General features: G+C 39.9%; 2 protein-coding genes and 1 pseudogene across 3 annotated transcripts in view; 1 reads left to right on the top strand and 2 right to left on the bottom strand.

Annotated features, from left to right (window-relative positions):
• LOC147624535 (uncharacterized) overlaps window positions 1-17,296 on the bottom strand; it is a 57,529-nt gene extending 40,233 nt beyond the window's left edge. The window contains exons 1-2 of the mRNA XM_086819985.1: window positions 16,785-17,296; window positions 16,495-16,701 (exon numbers count right to left, since the gene is read on the bottom strand). Of these exons, the coding sequence (XP_086676111.1) occupies window positions 16,557-16,701; window positions 16,785-17,266 (627 nt within the window). The 5' untranslated portion in view covers window positions 17,267-17,296 and the 3' untranslated portion in view covers window positions 16,495-16,556. The remainder of the gene's footprint in view (window positions 1-16,494; window positions 16,702-16,784) is intronic.
• On the top strand, window positions 11,005-12,121 carry LOC147624536 (uncharacterized). The gene is made up of 2 exons (XM_086819983.1): window positions 11,005-11,652; window positions 11,733-12,121. Exons 1-2 carry the CDS (start codon window positions 11,183-11,185, stop codon window positions 11,875-11,877), a joined length of 615 nt encoding a protein of 204 aa, XP_086676109.1. The 5' UTR covers window positions 11,005-11,182; the 3' UTR covers window positions 11,878-12,121.
• Window positions 16,168-18,887, bottom strand: part of LOC147624537 (uncharacterized) — a 37,173-nt pseudogene continuing 34,453 nt past the window's right edge. The window contains exon 3 of the transcript XR_015269108.1: window positions 16,168-16,403. The product of XR_015269108.1 is annotated as an uncharacterized LOC147624537 (transcript). The remainder of the gene's footprint in view (window positions 16,404-18,887) is intronic.

The following is an 18,887-nucleotide window of genomic DNA, read 5'->3' on the forward strand; positions in this document are numbered from 1 at the left end:
GTTGGGACTCTTTCCACATGTACTTTGTAAGTATTAATAATAATCTTTCTCTCTTTTGATGGCATAATGTGCATTTCTTATGCAATAAAGTATTTATGGTTGGTTTTCATGCTTCCGAGTGGTGGGACGTGCAATGAATTATATAGAGGAGAGGTATGCCTTAAACCATGGCATGTATGCCCTCCTCGAGCAACTTGAGTGAGAGGGCATCAATATCAACGGGACATGTGGTCGATATGGTAATCACTCTACACTTTGCTCCCATGCTAAACTTTTCCATCACTTACCATTTCCCATTTTTTGTGTTTCATATCAACGTTTTTTTGTGGAGAGCAATGCCGAACCCCAAGTTCACACCGACGATTGGGTTCGGCCTTGCTTACAAGACACTATATATAGGAGCAAAAACTTTAAGTATTTTTTTGTCATCTCCAATTGTGTGAGGATATATTATAATCCTAAATAGAAGATGCTATGTAAATTGGTTGAAGTAATAAAAATACATGTTTTGTGAAATCTGAGTACAATTGATATGGGTACTCTTCTCAATACTGGCATAGTGGTGTATCCAGCTGCTATGTAGGTCTATTGGATGCACCATTATTGCAAAAAACATTTATACCTGTATCTTTTTTCAACGACCTTTTAAATGTTTTTTCAACAAACATTTCGATGAATCTATACCGATGGTTATTTTGACATGCATTTTTACGCTTTCAAGTTTTTCACATGTTCATTTTTGTCGAAATAGAGTGTCAAAATTAGGCCCATTTGTAATAGTGAAAGTTACGGGGCAATGAAGGACATTATATATGCATTTACACCCTATGCATAGGGCAAGGTCCTATGTGTATTTGTTGCATGGTTCCCTTGCCCTATGCATATCTTAGGCTATGTATAAATGCTAGCCTTTATGAATGGCCTTAAGCCATGTGGCCTTATGTATAAGCTGAAGGCCATGCATAGAGCTTTATGCATGGCCAGCATATGTGTAGGGCACATGGAGCCATGCATAAAGGCATCCTTTCCCTATGCATATTCCTTTGTGTATGGATTGTTAAGAGGTAGCGATTGCGGTTGTGCAATGCTACATTGATGGGTGATGGGTGATGGGTGAGTGAGAACACCTCGATTAAGAGGGGGGGTTGAGAGATGTAATTGCGGTGTTGTGTGTATGTGGGAAATCACCCTAGAAGTGCAAGATATTATGGTAAGATAAGAATTCCACATATAATATTGTATGGTGTGTGAGTGTTGACCAAAAAATGGAAAAGGGAGTGCCATATGGATGATGATGTGTAAAGTGGGATAAGGCTAGAAGGCCTATATCATTGTATGGCTCATTTGTGATATGCAATAGAATTGAGTGTTGAGTGTGCATTCTCTCTCTCTCTTATGGAGTTGAGAGAATTGAGTGTTGAGTGTGCATTCTCTCTCTCTTATGGAGTTCTTAGTGTGGTTTAATCCACCCTAATTATATTGCTTAATCTATGTCTATCACCATGATCAATCCCATTTTAGGATTGTTTAACATGGTATTAGAGCTTGGGTGGGCTCTTGGTCATGGTAAATATTTATGTATAGTTTTTCTTGGTTATGAGTTCTTTGATTAAGCATTATTTTTAGTTTATTACAAAAAAAAAATTATGCACACTCATACTATCATTTGGATTTGCATTTGTGAGGATTTGAGAGAGATTTGGAGCTGCCATTCTCAAGTTTTAGAGGAGATTTGCAACAAGGAGGTTACATAGAAGCTTCCCAAGAGAGTTGCAAATGGGATTTTTGCAACATGGAAAGCCTGCTCATCATCATGGAAGCTGAACATGGAGATTTCAGCAAGTATGAAGGCTCGGTGTGTCATCAAGGAGAAGCTGCCAAGAAGTTTATGAAGGTAATTTGTGAAATTTTGTCTTAATGTTTTTGGTTATTGAGCATGGAAGAATGCTCTTGTGGAGGTGCATGCTTGTCAAGATGATGGCAAATGAGATGGTGGACTCAATGGAGTTCACATGTGTGTGCATCAAGAAAAGGATGCACTTGTGGATGTTGCTCAAGGAGATGAGAAAAGTTGTGAAAGTTGTGGGAAATTTCACAATGGTTTATGCATCTTAGTTTCTTGTAGGAAACCTTAAGTGAAGCACCCTTGAATGGTTGCATGAAAAGGAAGAGCATGCATATTTGAGAGCTCAATGGTAAGCTCATGGAAGCAATAGGATGGATGGCTTGTGGCCTTGAACTAGGCCAAGAATGAATCTATGGAGCCTAATTGGAGGTAACAATTTGTAGCAATGTATAGCTAGTATATTTGAAGCTCATTGGAGAGCTCATGGTGGTGATGGCCGTCTGAATTTCTATGCATACCTCATAAAGAAGGTTCAGTTAAGGGAAGAATTTTTGGCAAAGGAGTTGTAGCAAAAGAAGCTACATATGGAGCTCATTTAGGAGCTTCTAGTGCTGGCCATTCAATGGCTGAGATAACCTCATTAAGGAGGTTTTGTGAGGCAAAGATGATGAGGCCACTGTAAGCTCAAGAGATGGACATAACACTAGGGCATATCTGAAAGGTCAGGCTAGTAGTCAGTAGCAAACGTTGGATAAACCTTCTCCTCAGTGCTACAGTGGATTGAAAGAGGCAGCTTGCGATGCTTGTAATGATGCCAAGATTGTAAATGCTTGTGCCTGGGAGGGCTTTGTCTTACTTGCATGGGGATTTGAAAGGCTTGACAGACGAGCACGTCATGACGTTGCCCTCTTGGGGTCAATATTTTTGAAGTGTGATGCTCGTGCTAGAAAAGATACAGTAAAACTAGATACTGATGCCTGTTGCTCGCCTATAGAGAGCATTGCCGTGGGTCTGAAAGACGAAGCACAAACATAGTTGAAGACAGTAGCAGAGAAGCACTGGAGTATTGGGGCTCTAGATGCTGATTTACGACTAGCAGACTTGAGGGCTAAAAGACATGCCAGCAAAGAAGGGGCTGTAGTTGTGGCTATCCCTCAAACAACAAGCAGCATCATCGCTGCTATGGCATGCATAGAGAAAGAGGCCATAAGGGAGGAAGACGAAGACCTGCAAGGCGGGTCCCAATTCTGCAAAAGATTGGTGCAGTACGGTGCAGAGATTCACCAGTGTTTTAAAAGAACTAATTTGACCCTTATTGGCAATAAGGGTTCATTCACACACACTGTATCATTTTTGTTTTTAAAGCATAAGCCTTGTTCACATGATTTTAGCGGTGAACTTTGTATTTGATGACGGATATGCCATTTTACATATTTGTTTATATGGTGTAAAGTGAATTGTAACACACAGCTTCGGTGTGGAATTTCGAGTTCATATCAGCTCAACTCAAGGTAAGTTAAGAATTTTCACACGGGGTCCACTGCCTGGCTATGGCCAAAATGCTTTGTGATCTTTCCACCCATGTATGTGAGAGTAACCATACCCAAGCTTGTGTGTCAAAATGAGAATATTTTGTAATCACCCACATTGGTATGAGGGTTGCCCTGCCCAAGCTCACACCGAGAAGCTCAAAATGGTTGTTGTGATGTGTCATAAGCAATGCAGTGCATGTGCATGGGTTGGTTCACACCCGAACTTCTATGTTCAAATCGGACTCAGTAATTCCACTACTGTGAGCAAGTCGGCTCAGAATGGAGTAGGTGTCTAAGATGGTAGACATCTTAGACATGCGCACACATGTTTGTTTGATGGACACTCCAATGTATCATTGAGGTAGCGATTGCGGTTGTGCAATGCTACATTGATGGGTGAGTGAGAATACCTCGATTAAGAGGGGGTGTTGAGAGATGTAATCGCGGTGTTGTGTGTATGTGGAAAAGCACCCTAGAGGTGCAAGATATTGTGGTAAGATAAGAATGCCACATGTAATATTGTATGGTGTGTGAGTGTTGACCAAAAGAGTGGAAAAGGGAGTGCCACATGGATGATGATTTGTAAAGTGGGATAAGGCTAGAATGCCTATATCATTGTATGGTTCATTTGTGATATGTAATAGAATTGAGTGTTGAGTGTGCATTCTCTCTCTCTCTCTCTCTCTCTCTCTCTCTCTCTCTCTCTCTTATGGAGTTCTTAGTGTGGTTTAATCCACCCTAATTTTATTGCTTAATCTATGTCTATCACCATGATCAATCCCATTTTAGGATTGTTTAACATGGATCTCAACCTTGCCCTATGTATACTTATTTATGCTTGAATCCCCTCGCTCTACGCATATGCCTACCATGCCTAAACCCTAGCCTCACGCAATATAGATATTAAGGCCATACATAGAGCTTTATGCATAAAGTCTAGCCTCCATTAGTAGCATGAGGAAAATACCATTGGTAGGATCCCTATCATGAATATATTTGCATTGGTAGTATCCCTATCATAAGAATGTTCCCATTCGTGGAATCCATGTAATTTTAAACTTGGCATACTGCTAAATGAGCATGGTCTGATCATTCCAAAGGTTGGTCTAGAGTTCCACTTGATAAGCTCGGGGGGTTCACGACGCAAATATGTAAAAATAGCATGTGAGTTCAAATGAAGGGGTTTTTTAATTCAAAATGTTAAGGTAAATTTATAGAAATACATTTATAGAAGGCATTTTTTAAAACAATTTAGAAAAAAAGCCCTTAACTCCATAAAGAAAAAGGGATCATTTTATTCATGAAAAATTTACAAGTAGTTTTTTAAATACCCCTTGAACGCGCGTGATACATAGGATTTCTTAGTAGTGCACCCTCGGAGTTGATATGCATATTAATTAGTGTCCTTATAATTGGCAAGGGTAATGAAATTGGTTCTATTCTAAATCTTGGTGTGTGGCAAGTTGAGATTTGTGAGAACATTACCATTGGTAGGATCCTTGTGATGGTGAATTTGGCGTAATGCAAATGAGCTCTCTAAGAGAAGCCTCCTCGCCTTTGTAAAAGGGTATCAGGAATTGGATGTTGAGTTCAAAATGTTGTCCTTGGTAGTAGAGATACTATTTTTGAAATTTTAAAGTGAAAAATCTATAGAGGATGCATGGAAGCCATCCAAAGAAAAACACCTTGACTAGCCAAAATCAAAAGTACACTATGGCAAGCCAAGAACTTTATAGAGGTGCATTTGTTATGGAGACTTGATTTAGTTGGTCATCCAAAGACAAAAGATTGTGATGAATACATTTTGAGTGGGATTGAATCGTGCTCAGTATGCACCCCAAATCTTTTGTGGGGGTTGCATTAATTAATTATTGAATATAACCTTAATCTAGTTCTTTTGCATGTGAACGCGGACAAGTGCACCCCAAATCTTTTGTGGGGATTGCATTATAAATTATTGCATGTGAACGCAGACACGTGTAACATTCATATGCATTGTTTTGCATGTAATTTGTTCTATGGGGTTGTCGTCGTCTGTCTTTCCCGTCTTCTGGAACCTGTGGTCGGGTTAGTATGACCAATTTTGTCGCTGACTTTTGCGATGGTTTGGCATGCTTCGTCACCAACTTCTGCGATGGGATTTTGTCGCCGAATCTGTGATGGTATGGGATGGAATACACTTGTTTTGTTCTGTTTTCTCCTCCTCGTCTGTCTTTCTCGTCGTCTGGAACCTGTGCTCGGGTTAGTATGGCCAACTTTTGTGATGGTATGGCCGACTTTTGCGAACTTATTACCGATTCTGGCATGGTATGGGATGGTCACGTGCTTTTTCTGGATGGAGTTGTGGAGCGAGTCGTCAGGTGGTTCCTTTCGTTGTTTTTCTGGAGAGTTCATCGGCGTTTTTCCTGGTTGTGGCTCTTCTCGAATGGTAGGCAATTGTTTATCTTCACGTCCTTTTGGACTTGCACGTTAGATTTCTTCTGGACTTGCACGTTAGATTTCTTCTACCTATTTAATGAACTGTGTGTTAGTCTTTTCGGTGCATCTGTTTCCTAGCTATTTAATGTACGCTCTGTTAGTCTTTTTGGTGCATCTTTTTCTTATCAGTGTTTTTCTGTTCGATTCTCTTAATTCTATTCTACAAAATGGCTCCTAAAAGGAAATCGATGAATGTCATAACAAACTATATGTGTCTTGATCGTCATCCTTCCCCCGTCACGTTTTTTGATGCATGCATGCAAAGTCCGCCTAGATGTTTCCAATTGTCCCACAACATCGACTACTGTCCCTAGACCTATCTCTGAGGAGGGACCTCGCATCAGCACTCCACCAGATGGGCCTTCTAGAGTCCGTAATCTTCGTGCGGCCAAGAAGAAAGTGAGATCGGCCGATATGTAGTTATTCAATTATTTTCCGTTGTTATGCTCTCTTTTTTCCCGCACCTTATTCATTAAATTGTTTTTCTATTCAATATGCAGGAAAGTGAATAAATATTTTAGCAGTCAATAGTACAATTCTTATAATTGCACATATATACAGTGCGCATATTAATCGACATGGGGTGCACGTTACACGAGTCCGCATTCAATGCAACCCCCACAAAAGATTCGGGGTGCATTGATTAATTATTTGTTATATTTGTCATAATTTTTTATGAATGAATACCAAAAAAAAATCTCATTTACCCGGATTGTATTTATCTAGACTGTATTTATTTGGAATTAAAAAAATTTTGTAGTTGATTAATATGATTATATATATACAAAATTGTAAGATTTATGCTATTTCTATTCTTTTCCTTTTGTTTCTCTTGATTTTTAGATTTAATTTTTTTATTAAGCTATTTTTCTCATTTAACCGGATTGTATTTATCCGAACTATATTTATTTGGAATTAAAACAATTTTGTAGTCGATTAATACGATTATATATATATATAATTATAAGATTTATGCTATTTCTATTTTTTTTCCCTTTTGTTTCTCTTGATTTTTAGTTTTTTTTTTGGTAAGAGTAGATTAATACAGTTCATTGATACCATACTGTATTTATGCAAAATTAAATCAATTTTGTAGTCAATTTATACGCATACTTATACGCAGACTGTATAAATTCAGATTTATAAGAATTGTGCTACGCAAACTGTAATAAAGCGGAATTATAAGAATTATGCTATTTTTGTTTTTTCTTTTTTTATATTTCTCCTACTTTTTTAATTATTTCTTTTATTATGTTTTTTTTAGTAACAATACATTGATACAGTCCATTGATACACAAACTGTTTTATGTAGAATTATAACAATTTATTGATATTTATTCTCCTTTGTTTTTAAAAATATTTCTCCTAAGTTTCTTATAAATCCCTAACAATTTTTTTAAACCTATACGCACTCCATGTTTTTTCAAAAATAATTTAAACGATAATTGTTTGTATTTTAAACTCTCTTAAACTGCACGATCGACACACTCAGATAAAAAAAACAAAAAGCCAGAGACATTCAAACCGTCGATTCACAAGATACCTAAATTCCAAGAAGATAAAAAAACAAGGCTGTTTGAAGTATCTGTGACAATAGGTATTGGAATGGTGATATTAAATTGTCTTCCTCGGAACGATTAGAAGAATTTGTTAGGATGGAATGCTTTAAAGGTCTTTTTGCTCTAGAGAAGGGGGGCACATTAAATCACTTGCACTTTCAAATGGTAGCTAGTTTAAGGGCGCCATCTTTAATTAGCATAGGTAAAACCATAAAGAGATACTTGGGGTGGGATATGTTTAAACCTCAAGGTGGTTTAGTGATGTGTAGAGGCCTTTGACATATTAGAATGCACACACTAGAAGGAATGATAGGCTACTGTATGAAGGATTTGCAGAAGCCACACTTTAAATTTTTCTCGCACAACATCTCCACCGAAGAGATAACAAGAGGTAGACAGCTATACGCCTTGTATGGCCAAGCAGACTTTAAAAATAAGGTTTGCCTGTCTCCTGTAAACTTATTTGAGAGAGCATATGTATATATGGACAACTACATAGCCAATAAACTGGGAGCCTCATTGCAAAGCACACTTTTGAAGATGGTGTGTACCGGTAATACTACCCGACTGCTTCATGGATCATTCCCAAAACTAGTTCCGGCATGAACAAGCAAAGATCAGCTATTGTTTGGAAAGTACTGAAACTCCCTCACTTGACCCAATGTATCGACATCGAAGAAATTTTCTTCTCCGACAAACCCACCAGAAGATACTTCAACCAGATGAATCCAACATCTCGAGCTCAATAACATGAAGATGAAGATAGCGACAATACCGAGGAAGAACAATATCGAAACAACAATGAGATGGGGACTAGAAACAACCCGATTGTGGTTGATGATGATGTGCCAGAACAACAAGAAGAAGACTACAAAAAATCACATCTTTGTGTTATTGAAAGGAATGCCAACTTCAAGAGATCTTTTGTAGAAGGGCATAATTTTGTACCTCTATCACCTGAGGTATGTAAATATGTGGGCCTCAGTGAAGAAGATGGTTGTTTTCTATAGGTTTTTCAGTTTTTGATAGAAAGCCACTTCTATAGGTTTTTCGGTTTTTGATAGAAAGCCACTTCTATAGTATCCAATGTATAGTGTCCGTTTTGTAAATTAGGCTTTCTGTTTGATGTATCGTCAGAGTCATGTTTTGCTCTCAAATGTACATGTCTCTTTTCTATATGATGTATATAGTTTACTTATATCAAATTTATATTAATTAAATTTCTTTTAAATGCCGCTACTAATTTTTGTCAAAAAGTATTTGACTAAAATTTTTCAAAGGTCCCTCTGTTGTATTTTCACTCCCTTCTTTATTCTTTTGCACTGAAAATTGAATAAGCACCACCAACAAAAATGAAAGAGTGAATAAGCACCACCAACAAAAAGTGTGATGAATACATTTTGAGTGGGATTGAATCGTGCTCAATGCACAAGCACCACCAACAAAAATTAATTAATAGTGAAAGAGTGAATAAGCACCACCAACAAAGAGTGTGATGAATACATTTTGAGTGGGATTGAATCGTGCTCAATGCACAGTCTTACTTGAAAAAAAACATTATTAGCCAAGAGATCCTTACATAGGGACCGCTACGCTCACTTAAGGGGAGATAACTTCAAGCCTAAACAAGAGCTAACAAACGTGAAACGGAAAGTGGGTTGGATGAGGGTGTAAAACAAACGTCTTTTACGTAGAAGGCGTAGATTATGGAGTAAGGAGTTGCTTGCAAATCTCCTGGTTGTGCGCCGTGGGTGCTGGGAGGAGGCAGGCCGCCCTTGGATGCAACTCTCTGCAGGTTAGTGACGGCACCGAGAAGCTCCCTGAAGAACACAAGCATTAATTAAAATCGATGCAAAAATTAATACACCTCACGATTAACGCATTGAATAGTACATGATCTTACGTGCTTCCGCTCTCGCTGACACAAAGTAGAAGCCGTAGTTTCTGAGGCGGCACCATGTTTTTGGCCATTTTTGCGCAATCGGTTACCAAATCGGTTATGGATATCTGAAAGCAGCGTGTGCTTTGCTTTCCTAAGGACGTTATGGATATCTGAAAGCAGCGTGTGCTTTGCTTTCTTGAAAGGTAGATGGTGATCCTAAGGACTCAATAAGCGGACAGTTCTTGAACTGGTCAGCTTGGATCTCTACAGTCTTATGTGAAATGAGCTTGTGTTTTGCTTTCTTGAAAGGTAGATGGTGATCCTACGGACGTTCTTCAACTGGTCATCTTGGATTGCAACAATAAAATTTAAATGTTGTGATGCTATGAGTATATTCTATGGTCAACCTAACTTGCTTGAATTTAATCATAAGAAGTGAGGAAGTGTAGTATAAACTATTTATTAGTTTCTTTACTTTTAATTAAATTCCATGGTGTTTTAGTTTTAAGGCTCTTTCCAAAAGAAAATCCATGGTGTTTTAGTTTTGGTATTGTTTACATTTTTCGATTTGGTATTTGATGACATTAACGTGCTATCTATGCATTCAAAATTTGGTATCGCTCACTTTTTTTTTTAATGTATCCATAATGCCTCTACGAGAGAGGAAAAATAAGAGTTTTAGACTCGTTTCTCCACAAATAATTTTTGAGCTTCGATTTGCAAGGTGTCCATCGATTTGCTGGCGTGCATTTGGACAACGTTTCATTTTATCAAAGGTAGACCCCCCTATAATTGTCAAAGCAATGCTCACTGATAAATAAATGATTTTGATTTTCTACTCATTGCAGGCCTCTATTTGATGGAAATTAAGAATTGTAGTAACACTAGATAAAGAATCTATCGGAATACAAAAGCACAAATACAATACATATATCACGAAACTCACTAAAAATTTAGTTTTTTTTTTCACCCTCTTTATATCACACAGCTCCAAAAGAGAGAGAGAGAGGGAGAATGCCTCTCATGAATATAAGGCCTGTTACACATACCCCACTGCCCATGTATGGGCGAGGGAGATTGCCTGCCCATGAATTATGGGCAGTGGATACCTCACCACGTCAGCATGGGCAGGCAGCTCCAAAAGAGAGAGAGAGAGAGGGAGAATGCCTCTCATGAATATAAGGCCCGTTACACATACCTCACTGCCCATGTATGGGTGAGGGAGATTGCCTGCCTATGAATTATGGGCGGTGGATACCTCACCACGTCAGCATGGGCAGGCAGCTCCAAAAGAGAGAGAGAGAGAGAGGGAGAATGCCTCTCATGAATATAAGGCCCGTTACACATACCCCAATGCCCGTTACACATACCCCAATATAAGGCCCGTTACACATACCCCAAGGCCCGTTACACATACCCCAAGGCCCGTGTATGGGGGAGGGAGATTGCCTGCCCATGAATTATGGGCGGTGGATACCTAACCACGTCAGCATGGGCAGGCAGGGGTATGGGGATGTGTAATGGGGCTAAATAAAGACAATAAAGAATGAATATATATATATATTCAAAAGCCCAAATGTTCTCGACAAGGTTTGAAATGTTCTCCACCTTCGCCAGGTCGTTGTAGAGACGTGTACACTGTAGAGATCCCAAGCTGACCAGTTCAAGAGCTTTCCGCTTATTAAAGAAGAACGTCCGTAGGATCACCATCTACATTTCAAGAAAGCAAAACACACGCTGATTTCACATAAGACTGTAGAGATCCAAGCTGACCAGTTCAAGAACTGTCCGCTGATCACCATCTACCTTTCAAGAAAGCAAAGCACACGCTGCTTTCAGATATCCATAACCATATTCGCCCGATCTGGTAACCGATTGCGCAAAAATGGCCAAAAACATGGCGCCGCCTCAGAAATTAAGGCTTCTACTTTGTGTCAGCGTGGCTGTGTACTTCCTCTCGCTCATGGTGGCTGCGAGCGCATCCACCAGCAACTGCAGTAGCTTGCTGCTGGCAAACGTTCCCATACCAGCGGACATCCAGGTGCCTCCCGGACAGAAGCTGCAAGTGGCATACTACGCCGTTGGCCTCCAGCACTACTCCTTCAATGGCTCCGCCTGGGTCCTCTACAACGCCACCGCCGATCTCTACTACAAGGCCTCCGGCCAAGCGACGCACGACGTGGTCGGGCAGCACTTCTTCTTGCCGTACCCGGACGCTGCCGGTGGGCAGCCGTCGTGGGAAACCCACAGACCCAGTACCAGCCTCGTCACCGCCAAATCCCTCCGGCAAGTTACAGTCGACCCCGACAGTATCACGTGGAACCTCTTTGAAGCCACCAGCGAGAGCGGAAGCACGTAAGATTATGTGCTATTCAATGCGTTAATCAGGTGTATTAATTTTTGCATCAATATTAATTAATGCTTGTGTTCTTCAGGGAGCTTCTCGGTGCCGTCACTTACCTGCAGAGAGTTGCATCCAAGGGCGGCCTGCCTCCTCCCAGCACCCACGGCGCACAACCAGGAGATTTGCAAGCAACTCCTTACTCCATAATCTACGCCTTCTACGTAAAAGACGATTGAAGAACTAAATAGCCCCCGTTGTCGCTGTATGATTAGCCCGCCTACGTTGTCACTGTATGATTAGCTTCAAACACACCCCCAAACCTATTTGTTTTACACGCTAATCCAACCCACCTTCCATTTCACGTTTGTTAGCTCTTGTTTAGGTTTCAAGTTATCTCCCCTTAAGTGAGCTCGGAGCTTTGAGGGTCCTTATGTAAGCATTTCTTGACACATAAATAAACATAATAATGATTTTTTTCAATGAAGACTGTGCATTGAGCACGATTCAATTCCACTCAAAATGTATTGATTACACTCTGTTGTCTTCGGATGAGCAACTAAATCAAGTCTCCATAACAAATGGACCTCTATACAATTCTTGGCTTTCCGTAGTGTCCTTTTGATTTCCGGCTAGTCAAGATGTTTTTCTTTGCCTGGCTTCCATGCATCTTCTACAAGTTTTTCACTTTAAAATTTCAAAAAGAGTATCTCTACTACCCAAGGACATAACATTTTGAACTCAACATCAAATTCTTATACCCCTTACAAAGGCTAGGAGGCTTCTCTTCTCTTGGAGAGGTCATTCTTGTGGCATTATGCCAAATTCACCATCACAAGGATCGTACCAATGGTAACATTCTCACAAAGCTCACCTTGCCACATGCCTAGATTTGGAATGGGACCAATTTCATTACCCCATGCCAATTATAAGGACACTGATATGCTCATCAAGTGGAAGGGCATTCTAGACCAACCTTTGGGATGAGGCCATGCTAGTTTGGTAGTACACTACAAGAGAATCAGAACATAGCTACGTAAACTAGAGAGAGATGGAAGTGGGAGAGGGGCCATGGACGAATTTGCGATCTAGCGGGGTTTACGTGGCTATATGCACGGATATATGCACGTCTATACTGATATAGACGCGCTTATAGACACGCATATAGACGCGAGTATAGATGCTCTCTGTTTTAAAAAAAATCAAATAATCCCGCATCGACGCCGTAATATGGGATTCCTGCGCTGATTCTTGTGCTGACGTCCTCCTTTCTTGGTCAGTTGAGGTGGTATTGATTGAAAATCCTTGGGAACCCATTTCCAGGTAGATTTGGGTTGCCATTTTGTAACTCGTCCAATATGTTCATTCTTTTCATATCCATGTGTCTGCTGTGTGGAGGTAGAAGGATCTTGAGATTCTTTTGGATATTGGACACTTAAGTGGAGGGAGTTAAAACTTCCACAAATTATGTGGATGTTGAATCTTCCTCCTCTTTGTTGCGACCCTCGAGAATAGTGAGAGGTGGCATAGAGACTCTCCTTGTTGACCAATCAATCATACATCCTGCAGCCTTCATCCATATACGACTAAGTATTATTGATTTAGGTAATGTTTTGGCAAGCATAATCAGGAAGTCTACCACTAGTTGCTTGCGGCTATCATAGTATATCTCTAAACTTTGTAATATCCCAAGAACCTTGGCATTTTTACCATGGATACCTTTCACCTTTAAGGAGGTATCTACAAGTTGGGGTTTTCCCAACTGGTTCCATGCATCGAAGGAAATCAGATTCTGACTGGCTCCCATATCAAGTAATTATAAAGCACTTTTTACCTTAAGGGCTAGGCAATTGAATCCCCTTCAACTTTTCCCACAAAGCTTGCGCAGTAGGTCTAAGGTTCCCTTCTCATTGTTGTTGTAGTTTGGCTCGCCTTTCCCTTGCCTCCTGTTAGGCTTGGGTCTTCTTTTGAGCAACCCTTTCCTTGGCAGCTTTCTTGTCATCATGTGAAGCATGTAGGGATTCTTCGGTAAGAGGACCATAATATTTTTTAAACTTACTTCCATTAAGGAAACCAATAGTTTTAAATCCATCAAGAGTCTCAACAGGTATAGTACCTTGTGGAGTAACTTCACAAACCCTAAATGGTCCCCTTTTGGTATTTTTAAGCCTTTTATTTTCAATGCAGACCCCATACATGAGTACAAGGTCTCCTACCTCCATCTCCTTATCCTTGAGATTTTTGTCAAACCACTTCTTTTGTTGGTCCTTTTCTGTGAGCATGTTTTGCACTGCAATTTGTCTCTCTTCAGTGATTTGTTCTAAAACAAATAGCCGATCAACCAATTCATTACCATCAAGCTTTTCATTTACAACTACCCGTAAGCTAGGAATCATGAACTCTCAAGGCATTACTACCTCAAGTCCATACACCATCTTAAAAGGTGTGCAACTAATTGCAACTTTGTATGATGTGTGATAGGCCCATAAAGCTATTGTGAGCTTAGACTCCCAGTCAGTGCAATATCGAGCTTCAACAATATTTATCATAATTAAAATAAGAACCTTGTTGGTGCTCTCTGCTTGGCCATTTGCCTATGGGTAATACAGTGAGTGATCATGAATGTGCTAGTAAGATTTTTTTATTACATCATTGGATAAAATGCTTACCTTGATCACTCACTAGCTCAAATGGACATCCAAAGCGTGTAATGATGTTCTCATAGAGAAACTTAGAAGTTGCCATGGAATCCACTTTTCGTGAAGCTCTTGCTTCAATCCATTTGGTTACATAATCTATGGAAATAATTATGAAGCAGCAGGACTAATAGGACCAATGAAATCTAAGCCCCATAATCTAACAAGATGCAGTGGCATCGTGTCCTTCTTTGTGGCTTTGCACATCATTGGCACTTGTCACATCCCTTGACAAAAAGTAGTGCACAATCTTTGAAGACCGTGGGCCACCATCAATACCCCGATTGGAGTATTTTTCTTACTGTAACGTCGCTTACGAAGTGTCCTCCAGCTAACCCTTGGTGTGCTTGCTCGATGATGTATAAGTATTCATCCTCCCTGGGGGCAGCATCTTAGTATGTCATTCTTATCTCTTCTATAAAGAGTTCTGATAATAAGTTGGTAAGGTGCACTCTCTTTTAGCAACTTTCTTGCTAAATCTTTCCTTAGTTCCTTTCCTTCTGGAAAACCATTAGCTAAAAAGTTAACGATTTTCTCCCTCCATGCTGGAATAGCCTTAGCCTTACATAGCGTAGTATCTGGTAACTCATCATTAAGCTCGATTGTTGCTTTGCCATTAGGTATGTGAGATATAGTTGATCTACCACGACATGTTTCTTGCCAAGCCTAACAACTATTTTGAAATCAAGCTTGAGAAGAATCAACAACCACCTTGTGATCCTTCCTGTGGAACATGGTTTGTTTACTAGATACAACAAGGCTTGATAGTCAACATCGAAAACAAATTTGTTAGCAAGAAGGTAATGCCGAAATTTCATTACAACATAAACCATTGCTAACCCTTCATTCTCAATGGTGGTGTACTTGATTTCAACCTCATCTAGTTGTCAACTTGTAAAACTACTAGGATAGTCCAATTTGTGTTCCCCTGGTTGTGCTAGGACACATCCAATTGCGAAGTTAGACACATCAATGTGCACATGAAAGATGATATCCTAGTTAGGTGTCCGCAAGATTAGAGCACTGGTCAAGGCTTGCTTTAGCGCATCATAAGCTTTTTGATAATTAATAGCTTGTACAAAGGACGAGTTATTTTGACATTGAAAAGAATAAACTGACGATAGTAGCTGACATGGCCCATGAATCTTTGGACTCCCTTGTAGTTTTTCGGAGAGGGAGTAATTCCAAGATGACCTTGATTTTTCTCTCATCAATTGAAATCCCATTTTAGGACACTATATGCCCAAGAGTAACTCCATGTTTCACCCAAAACTTGTATTTGTAAGGGTTTAGGGATATATGATAAAATTGATACCTTTCATTCACCATAAAACAAATTTGAAATGTGATATGTGATAAGGTAAATTCATAGAAATACATTTATAGAAGGTATTTTTTAAAACAATTTTGAAAAAAAGCCCATAACTCCATAAAGAAAAAGGGATCATTTTATTCATGAAAAATTTACAAGTAAGGGGTTTTTTAAATATCCCTTGAACGCGCGTGATACGTAGGATTTCTTTTAGTAGTGCACCCCCCGAGTTGATACGCATATTAATTAGTGTCCTTATAATTGGCAAGGGTAATGAAATTGGTTCTATTCTAAATCTTGGTGTGTGGCAAGATGAGATTTGTGAGAACATTACCATTGGTAGGATCCTTGTGATGGTGAATTTGGCATAATGCAAATGAGCTCTCCAAGAGAAGCCTCCTAGCCTTTGTAAAGGGTATTAAAAATTTGATGTTGAGTTCAAAATGTTATGTCCTTGGTAGTAGAGATCTTTAGAGGATGCATGGAAGCCATGCAAAGAAAAACACCTTGACTAGCCAAAATCAAAAGTACACTATGGCAAGCCAAGAACTTTATAGAGGTTCATTTGTTATGGAGACTTGATTTAGTTGGTCATCCAAAGACAAAAGAGTGTGATGAATACATTTTGAGTGGGATTGAATCGCGCTCAATGCACAGTCTTACTTGAAAAAAATCATTATTATGTTTATGTGCCAAGAGATCCTTACATAGGGACCCTCAAAGCTCTACGCTCACTTAAGGGGAGATAACTTCAAGCCTAAACAAGAGCTAACAAACACGAAACGGAAAGTGGGTGTAAAACTAATCACGGAAACAAACGAGACAACGTAGGCGGCTAATCACGGACAGTGACAACGTAGGCGGGCGTTTAAAGCTAATCATACAGCGACAACGGTGGCTATTTAGTTCTTCAGTCGTCTTTTACGTAGAAGGCGTAGATTATGGAGTAAGGAGTTGCTTGCAAATCTCCTGGTTGTGCGCCGTGGGTGCTGGGAGGAGGCAGGCCGCCCTTGGATGCAACTCTCTGCAGGTAAGTGACGGCACCGAGAAGCTCCCTGAAGAACACAAGCATTAATTAAAATCGATGCAAAAATTAATACACCTCATGATTAACGCGTTGATTAGTACATAATCTTACGTGCTTCCGCTCTCGCTGGTGGCTTCAAGGAGGCTCCACGTGATGCTGTCGGGGTCGACTGTAACTTGCCGGAGGGATTTGGCGGTGACGAGGCTGGTACTGGGTCTGTGGGTTTTCCAGGAGGGCTGCCCACCGCCAGCGTCCGGGTACGGCAAGAAGAAGTGCTGCCCGACCACGTCGTGCGCCGGCGCCTGCTGGCCGGAGGCCTTGTAGTAGAGATCGGCGGTGGCGTTGTAGAGGACCCAGGCGGAGCCATTGAAGGAGTAGTGCTGGAGGCCAACGGCGTAGTAGGCCACTTGCAGCTTCTGTCCGGGAGGCACCTGGATGTCCGCTGGTATGGGAACGTTTGCCAGGAGCAAGCTGCTGCAGTTGGCGCTGGTGGATGCGCTCGCAGCCACCATGAGCGAGAGGAAGTACACAGCTACGCTGACACATATTAGAAGCCTTAGTTTCTGAGCCGCCGGCACCATCTTTTTGGCCATCTCGCGCAATCAGCCTACCAAATCGGGCGAATATGATTATGGATATCTGAAATCAGCTCGTGTTTTGCGCTCTTAAAAGGTAAATAGCGGCGTTCTTCTTTGAACTGGTCAGCTTGGATTTCTACAATACAACGACTTTGCGAACATGGAAACCATTCTAGAACTTCCTGCTTTTGAATTTATATATTCATTCTTTATTACCTTTATTTATATTATTTATATTCCAGAGAGACATTTCCCTGTCTCTCTTGGTGGAAAAAAAAAACTAAATATATATATTGTATTTACGCTCTTGTCTTCCGATAGATTCTTTATCTAATGCTACTACACTTTTTAATTACCATCACAATGTCATCAAATACAATATCCCAAAAAAAAAAAGTGAGCGATACCAAATTTAGATAGCACCTAAACAATACCAAGTTTAATTAAAAGTAAAAAAACTAATAAATAGTTTATATTACACTTCCTCACTTCTTCAAATTAAATTCAAGCAAGTTCGGTTGACCATAGTAAATGCTCATAGCATCACGACGTTCAAATTTTATTGTTGCCATAAATGGAAAAAAATGTAGGGGCATAAAAGCATGTAGCACATCCTACACCTTGTTTGTTCCTTTTACAAAGAAACAATCGAGTGAAGGAGACCAAGTGGCAAGAGGAGATAGATATATTTACCTAAAATGCTTGTTTGCTCATGTTGATTATTCATTTTATCTCCACATCAATTTGGACTTTTGAACTTCCATAGTACTGCTAGTCAAGGAATTATTGGTTCGTGAGCTTCTAAAATGTCATCAAAATCCTCTATAGGGGAGGTAGTCTTCCTCACAAAAATAGTGGGGTTTATGTTGAAAAAGCATTTGCTCAATGCTCCACCCTCGCATTGAAACTGCGGAATATGCAAAATTGGGGATTTCTTGAATATGCAAAATTTTCTGTTATGCTATATATCATTGGAAAGGTCTCGAAGAGTAGATTCCGAATGTCTAAACTCCGCTCACTTCTGATTTGATTTTTTAAAATCTCACCATGCACCCATTTTTGTAAAGAGAGAATGTGTAGCAATCTTTAAAGGGTACAAATTTTTCCTAATGTTTAGTCATGTATAGAATGGAAGTCAATTATTGAGTTTAATGATGTTATTTTTGTGTAATTTAGAAGTGTATCACTTGTTGAGGCAATCAATTTGGAGCCCTAGATGACCAAAATTAGACTTATGCAAGTTCTCGGATAGGTTGGGATTCTTGAGCCAAAGTGCAAGCTTCTAAATTCTCAAAGCTACTTTCTCCCCAGTCCCTTTTGTTATTTTAGGCTCCGTATACTTTCTTTTGACCTTGTTCTTGCACCATGATTTTGCATGTTTAAATTTTCGCGACCGTGATTCTGGTCATACGCCATGATTTTTACCGGGACTCTACAGAATCACATCGCTCGTACATCATGATTGAGTCGTTCTCCGTAATTCGTGATCACGTTCTTTTTTTTTCGTTGACTGCAGAATGACGCTGATTTTCACCGTCATTGACTACAAAATCGCGTCGCTCGTACACATCGTGATTTGGTTGTAGTTGTGATCCGTGATCACATCAATATTTTTTGTTACTATAGAATCACGTCG

This window comes from Cibotium barometz, chromosome 25, assembly GCF_041138505.1.
Source record: "Cibotium barometz isolate CiBa-2024 chromosome 25, ASM4113850v1, whole genome shotgun sequence".
NCBI classification, from domain to species: Eukaryota; Viridiplantae; Streptophyta; class Polypodiopsida; order Cyatheales; family Cibotiaceae; genus Cibotium; species Cibotium barometz.

What these genes read in the sequence shown, in the direction of transcription:
- LOC147624536 (XM_086819983.1), top strand. Translation starts at nt 11,183, where the DNA reads ATGGCCAAAAACATGGCGCCGCCTCAGAAATTAAGGCTTCTACTTTGT. An exon ending in ACCAGCGAGAGCGGAAGCAC is followed by an intron (nt 11,653 to 11,732) that starts GTAAGATTATGT and finishes TGTGTTCTTCAG; the next exon opens with GGAGCTTCTCGGTGCCGTCA.